This window comes from Onychostoma macrolepis, chromosome 02 (assembly GCF_012432095.1).
Source record: "Onychostoma macrolepis isolate SWU-2019 chromosome 02, ASM1243209v1, whole genome shotgun sequence".
Taxonomy (NCBI): Eukaryota; Metazoa; Chordata; class Actinopteri; order Cypriniformes; family Cyprinidae; genus Onychostoma; species Onychostoma macrolepis.
The window spans coordinates 7368852-7376919 of NC_081156.1; the positions used below are offsets into that span (position 1 = coordinate 7368852).

Consider the following 8068-nt stretch of genomic DNA (forward strand, 5'->3'; position numbering starts at 1 on the left):
GAGGGGCGCTCAGTGGGAAAACACGATCAAATTTTTTTTTGAGCGTTTCTTTTTTATAAGCATTTCATAAACTTCTTGACCTGGCATGTGAGCCAACATTGGCACAGATAAGGATAATCAGTGGCACAAGGTACATACCGAGGTACATTTTGAGGTAATCATTCCTCATAGTTACACACCCTGTTAGGAGCTATAAATGCTGTTAAAGTGTGAGGATTAACCTGTGCTAGTTCCAACAAACCATTCCCGCAACCGCAGTGCGTACAAGGCGCACCAGATCAACGCTGCAATGTGCTTTCTCATAGGTTAAGTCTATTCAGCTTCAGTCATGCTACGCGATTGAGAGCATGACAGCTTACAGTTTATTTTGCACTTGTTGCTCATAGCTATACATAAATTACAGCTATAAATGCTGGTTATTTTTAAATCAGTACAAATCACAATGATGATTTTACAAATAGTCATTCGGGGTTAAAACAATATGCTGCTATGCATATTGTAAATCGCAGGGATCGTCACAATATGATATCATATGATATCGATTCTCATACCCAGCGATACGATATTTGCCAATACCTCAAAAAATGCTAAGATATGATTACAATACGATTCGAGACAGGAGTATATTGATAGATTTATCAATATTATGATATTGTACACCTATTTTAAACAACTACACTGAAAAAAAATGATACAAAATTTTTTTTTAAGGTAAGTGGTTGCAAACAATTTATTTTAGCTACATTTAAATAAATAAAAGTTTAACTAAACATTATTATATTATTACTTATTATTGAGTCTTGACACGTGAGTTTGAACGAGAATGCACACGTTTGCGGTAATGCATAGATGGACATTGCGTGAAAATATGGACAGTGCCAAAACAAGGTGCCTATTTATTCTTTCAGATATCAATATTTTATGCATGGCATCGATATATCGCATTGTTAGACATTTTTTATCGATGTATTGATCCATATCGATGGATCATTACACCCCTAATCTGCAAGCTCTTTCCCCGGTAGCATTTTTTTTTTTTTTAAGTTGCCAGCATTTTTTATCATTTTCAAAAAATATATATATCATGGCCTCCGGAATATTTTGTTGTATGAATATCTCAACATGCAATATGTCAAAAGAAATAACAGAGCCTCTTCTTTAAAAAACAAACAAAAAAAAAGGTCCCACTTTATATTAGATGGCCTTAACTACTATGTACTTACATTTAAATTAATCATTTGATACAATGCACTTATTGTGTACATACATGTTTTTACATTGTACTTATATTTTTTAAAATACCTATATGTAATTACATCTGTAATTAATTCATGCAATTAAATTTATATTTACACTGTTGACCCATCCCTTACATCTTAACGCACCCTTAAACCTACCCATACTACCAAACCTGTCCCTAACCTTACCCGTAACCCACCTCAATAGCAGCAAAAGTGTTTTGCAATACAATATGACCACAATAAGTACACTGTACTTATTTTTTGATGTAAGTACATAGTAGTTAAGGCCACCGAATATAAAGTGTGACCAAAAACAATTTCCAGCTTTATGTATTCCGTTGTTACCAACAATTGAATGTGGACAAATTTATTTAAAAAAGCAAAGGCTACGCCTCGATCAGATTCAGAATGAAAATCAAATTATAGATGTAGTAGTTAACTTTCATCAACACCCCCTAAGCTTCACAGTCCTAAACCAATACCTGGGTCCACATTTAATTCGGTAACATTAGGCAGTTTTGATTTATATGCTGTTTAAATGTTTGACGAACACATTATTTTAAATTTATCTGCTTACATATGCAATGACTTGGTTCTGCCTCTTCTTCACTGTTTTGATCCAGACATTCAATATTCTTTCAGAATATGTATAAAAGTGCCCCCTAATGTATGTAACAGTGGAAGCAAAGAAAGCGAGTACCTCAAGGAAAAGAGATCACTTTCTTTACCTACTGTGACATTCGTCATTCACCCCTGTTGTGGCCATCAAAACAAGTAAACAACTGAACAGATTTATGCCACAGGCTCATGCTGTTAACATAAATCAATAATATTCTAACAAGACAAAGCCTGTGCAGCCTCTCAGCCTCCTTTAATTCAAAGGTCGAAGAAGAAAAAAATACCTCAACACCACAACCTGAGAGTGAAATTGATTAGAGGCGACCTTAGATTGGTAAGCTCTGGTTGTAACAAAACCTTCATTCGATTGGGAGCAAAATTCATACACGATGGGCTTGATGATGAGGGATGTAAATCAGCAATCCTCTTAAAGGGGTGCTATTATGCTTTTTCACTTTTTGAGTTTTAGTCAGTGTGTAGAGTGTATGTTTGGGCATAAAAAGATCTACAAAGTTACAAATCTCAAAGTCAACTCCAAAGGGAGATATTTCGTTTTTAAAAAATCCCTTTTCAAGAACTACAACAAACGGCTCATTTGGACTACAAAGTTGTTTTCTTGTATTTGTGATATCAGAAATTGGCCCATTAGAATATCATTCAAATAAATCCCGCCTACTGAAATTCGAATGGTTGGCGGGTCGGGAAGACGCTTGGTTGAGCACTACACTGTTTCAAAATCGAAACCCGGTGCGGGTGTTTTTATATCACTGTATTTCTGAAGGAAACCGACTGTTTTCAGAAAGTTTTGGATGTCATTTTCATTTCATCTTGCATGTAATGTCTGATAAAGCAGCGTTTGTGAGCGGAGCTCTGCTTTGTGTACAGCGTTACTGGGGAAACCTCGATCTCTACTCCAACAGCACTTCCGCTGGCAGAGAATTAATTTGCATATTTATGCCACCACAAATAGTGTAAATCTGTTGGACTATGTTATAAATAAGTTCAACTAGATAACAGTTTCACAGCAATTCATGTTATAATGTTAGAATTAACAATAAACATAATACATATTACCGTCGCACTTATCTGTACATAGTAAATGCAGTTATTTTTAAGCTGTTGTTGACATCCGATCTAAAACGTGATTTAGCCACAACAACAATAATGTTACCGCTTTGATATGTCTTGCAATTTCCGTGCGTGCAAAGGTTCTGCGCGATCCTCTTGTTCAATATTCTTGGGGTCTGAATTGATATAGCAATATTGACGAACTTGCTGCCTTGGCAAGGGGCAGTACTGAAACACCGTCTAAGCTGTTCGCCAATCACAACGCACTGGGACAGTCACAACACATTTAGTTTTTCAGAAGGCGGGCCTTCATCAAACCCAGAACTAATCGAGCCGTTTGTGCCAGGCTGGGGAGAGATGTGCAATAATAATGTAAATTATGTGAAAAATAATGCGATTTTCACCAAGCATGAGAGCATGTTCTAGTACACCCCCAAAACAAAATCAAGACTTTATAAAAGAGCATAATAGTACCCCTTTAAGGGATGTCAGGGCCAGTAACAAGATCATCTAAAGAGTCAGAATTCTTACAGAAGCTGACTCAAGCGACTTGAATAAAGGCCATGGTACACCTTCTAGGACAGTGGTTCCTAACCCGGGGAGTTGTGAACCCCACTAGAGATCACTAAAGATTTACAAGTTGTTTACAAGTAGGAGGGTTACAATTAGGGATGAAACGGTAACAGTTTGATGACAAACCACAATAAAAATCCTGATAAAATCCGTAACATTGCTTGTATATAGTGTTACTATATTATTCATAATTTTGAAACCTTACTCAAAAGTGCTCAAGAAAATCAGAAAATAGGTCACAGTAAGGATTGTTTTACAGCTATTTTAAATTCTTTCTTTATTTCAGTCACTTTGGATGGCAGAAACAGTACATCTGTCGCCAAAAGGCTTGTCACATTTTTTCAAGAATAATCTGTATCCATTATCCAATAGTTTGTGCGGAGAGTCGAAGCTAAAGCGCAGGACATGGAGGCACCAGCGCAATCACTTGCATTTTTTTCAAAGGAAACAACTTGCCCCGTAATTTTTGTTCATAAAAGTAAGAGTAATACATCATTCGGAACTGTAAAGGGTCTACGTTTATTTGTGTGCACTCAAAATATAAAATCATTTTATAAAATAAAGAAAACAATGATGCGCCTTCTCAACTTGAACAGGAGCGCTTCACAAAAATGAACCGAAAGTCAGATAATACATGCCTCACAGACATGATAAATATATCTATAGAAAGCTTTTAATTACTACTTAACGAAATAAATCAAATCGAAAACAAAAACTCTTTCATTATAATCTGTGAAGATGCACTTCTCTCTAAAGGCGCATCTAATAAGGATAGTCATTGACGTTTTCTCTTAAAGTCAGAGATGATTGGGGCTCCTAAGTGAATCCCCTAATGTTGTCATGACATAATGTCTCCATTCCCTCCATCAGGGAACGAGGGTTACGTACGTAACCAAGACTTTGCACACCAAATGAGAAGTTAACAACTATTTGTGTCTAATATCATACAATTTAATGGAAAACTATGTGAGTGGTCTTCTGTGGCCTACCGGGACAATAATCATTGTCAGTGCAGGATGTGAAAAGTAACTCTTGAATGTAATAACGTGTCAATTCTCTTAGCAGAAAAACCTGCTTATTTATAATTTTGTACCATCTCTCCCCACAAAACTGTTTTAATATAATTTGAATATTTTTCGGTTGTCTTGAAAGCTCTGCTCTCTTTGGGGCTTTGCCATGGCATCTGCATTAGCTCAAGGTCAGGACTCCAGGAAAAGATTTTATTTATTTATTTTTTTTTAAACCTTTAGCTGATTTACTTGTGTGCTTTGGATCAACTAACCTTTCTAAAGCTTTGAGTCATGAACTGCTATCCTGACATTCCCCTGTAAAATCCCTTGATAAATCGTAGAATGGACTGTTTTTTCAATGCTTGCACAGCATCCAAGCCCTGGAGCAGCACTAAACCACAATGCTCTTTTCACCATGCTTCACAACTGGGGAGAGACTTTGGTGTTGGTGTCCAGTGCCCATCTGTCCTCTAAAACAATGGTGGAAACAACACGAGACCGTGCCGCGACTGAGAAGAGTGGCTCGACGGTGTTTAGAGTCCCGCAGCAGCAGAGAGCGCCATCAGTGCAGCTGAAGAGTTCTGCGTTCAAATACACGCAATACGCTGAAGCTTGCCGCAAAGCCCCAGCAAAAGTAATTACCATGAAGTGCATCTTCACGGATTATAATGAAAGAGTTTTTGTTTTTGATTTGATTTATTTTGTTAAGTAGTAATTAAAAGCTTTCTATAGATATATTTATCATGTCTGTGAGGCATGTATTCGCTGACCTTCGGTTCATTTTTGTGAAGCGCTCCTGTTCAAGTTGAGACAGAGCATCATTGTTTTCTTTATTTTATAAAATGATTTTATATATTTTATAAAATGTTTTGTTGATATTGTGAGTGCACACAAATAAACGTAGACCCTTTACAGTTCCGAATGATGTATTACTCTTACTTTTATGAACAAAAATTACGGCGCAAGTTGTTTCCATTGAAAAAAATGCAATTGATTGCGCTGGCACCTCCATGTCCTGTGCTTTAGCTTCGACTCTCCGCACAAACTATTGGAAACAGAGCACATTTATCTAGGTTTAACGTTTAAACATTGTTATATGCTTGAACTGTTTTAGTATCTATAGATTGTATTTTAGGCAAGTCGTGATGATTTGAGAAGGCTAAATCAATCAAACATAGGCTATGATCAACCTGCTGGTCTGCCGCTGGCTGCTTGGTCATTACTTTAAGAAAGAAAAAACTTATTTAACGAACAAAAAAATGCTCCAAACGTTTTTCTAAATTAACTTAATAATAATAGTAATGAGAGTTAGTAGAAATGTAGGTGCAACATTACTTATAGTCAATAGAATGTGTTAAAAGGACCATCAAAATAAAGTGAAACCAAAAAACGAAACGAAACGAAATACAATCATTTTGCCATTACATACAAAACTGAACTGTTTTAATAGCTGAAACAATATAATCTGATTTGGGAGAAGGGGAGAAAAAGATGGGCTCGGGTCGGACTCGGGCTGATGGACAAGGGCCTGATCTGTACGGAGGGGGACAACACCAACCCTTTTTCTTTAACTTTCTCTGAATTTAAAAAGGTATCTCAGCAATTGTGCCATAATCAAATTATTGTAGGCTACATTGTTTATTTACTAATTCATTTATACAGTACATTAATTTATTTTACATTTACATTAATTCATTTACATTTATTCACTGAGCAGATGCTTTTATCCAAAGTGATATACAAGCAATTCATCATAAAGAGGCAAATAACAAGTGCTCGTAATACAAATTTCGTAATACATTTTTTTTAAATTAAGATGCAGTTAATTGCTCACAGAAGAGATGATTTATGCAACATTGTTTTTAATTGATTAAATAATAATAATAATAATAATAATAAACATTTACTGAATTAAACAGGTGGCAATAATAAAATGAATCATAAAATGCAATCTACATGAGATTCAATCATAAGATGCAATTGTAGCAAAGTTCATAGATACGGGAAGAAGGAGGTGGGAACCAGCAAACATTTAAACAAGTTTAATAGTAAAATAAACAAATACAAAAGTGAAGCGGCAGCCCCTCGCGGACGACTGCCGCAATCGAAACACAAAATAAAGTCCAGGCCTGGTCGTCTCTCGTCTTCCACTGTCGTCGTTCCTCCTTTTATCTTCCTTGAGCTCCTCCGTGGGACTAGAGACTGGTGAGTGGCGCAGGTGTCGCTCATTGTAATTAAACCCCACCGGCCTCGCTCTGCTCCCACGGCTCTCGGTCCCGCCCCACTCGCCACAGCAATCTACTTAAACTTTGTTTGCGTAACAAGGTTCAGAACGTTCTAGCAACCATATAGCAATGTGCTGTGCATTTTAAACAAATGCAAAAAAAAAAAGATTTTTGTATATTTTACCATTTCCATTTCATGGAATTCTGCAGAATATCCTCAGTCAGTGCAGACAAGTTAAAATGCTGAAAGTAAAATACTATAAATTTCATGTTTTTTTTTTTGTTTTTTTTCTTTATAGGTACGTTCTGCAGCCAGAAAGCGTTGGCATCGCTGGCAGGACAATCACGCACTGCGAGTCAGAGTGGCGAGAGCCATGTCCATCCCCACCTCCCCCACCCGCATCAGCTTTCACAGCATCAAGCAGACCACAGCCGTCTGACCTTTACACGACAGCTTTTCCTCTTTTATAATTCAGCCACACAGTTAGACTGCAAGTGGCATGAGAGACCAAGTGATTGTTTTTGGCCTTTGATGGTAGTGGGCGTCTCCTCTGACAAGCAGCGAATTGAATTTATATGTCTGTGTAATTTTGTCAATGGGCCCTGAACTGAAGGGTTTTAACAGAACTGATGAAATGTTTTTTTTTTTTGTTTTTTTTTACTCAATAGTGATTGTTCTGGACAACCATCCAGAACACCATAGTATCTGTTTCATTTTACTATCTATCTATCTATCTATCTATCTATGTCTAACTCTTTTCCTTACCTACATTTTTTTTTTTTTTTTTTTGAAGTTGCCAGCTGCCACCAGCATTTTTGATCATTTCACAAAACTTTCATGTCCCCAGACTATTTTGTTGTATGAATTTCTGAACAGGCATTATGTCAAAAGAAAAAAAAAAAAACAGAGCATGTGCTTTTAAACAAACAAAAAACATTATTTTCTAGCTTCATGCATTTTCTCATCAACATTTGATTGTTGTTTTGTTTTTTTTAAAGCAACATTTTGAACAAAAAGCTGAGAAAATCTCATTTTTGTCAAAGACTAGGTCTGGATCAGATTTAGATCGTTGATCAAAACACAGATGGAGTAGTTCACTTCCATCAGCACCCCCAAAGCTTCACAGTTGTAAATCACTGTCTGACTCAACATTTCATTCAGTACTCTTTCAGAAGATGTGTAATAGTGCCTTGCACAGTATAACAGTGACAACACGGAAAGCTGGAAAATTCAATGGCAGGGAAGTGTTGTCTCCTAAGGCTGGCCTCATACTTGAAAGTTTTAAGCCTGATTTTGAACACCCCCCAAGCAATCAGGGGAGCATGTCCCAAT

At 36.6% G+C, this 8068-nt stretch overlaps 1 protein-coding gene across 2 annotated transcripts in view; it reads left to right on the forward strand.

The window, feature by feature from the left end:
• The window catches only part of LOC131550949 (corticotropin-releasing factor receptor 2), a 105345-nt gene extending 98170 nt beyond the window's left edge, over nt 1-7175 (forward strand). For both annotated transcript variants that reach the window (XM_058793487.1, XM_058793496.1), the window contains one exon: nt 7035-7175. In XM_058793487.1, the coding sequence (XP_058649470.1) occupies nt 7035-7175 (141 nt within the window). The remainder of the gene's footprint in view (nt 1-7034) is intronic.
• Nucleotides 7176-8068: the final 893 nt, after the last annotated feature.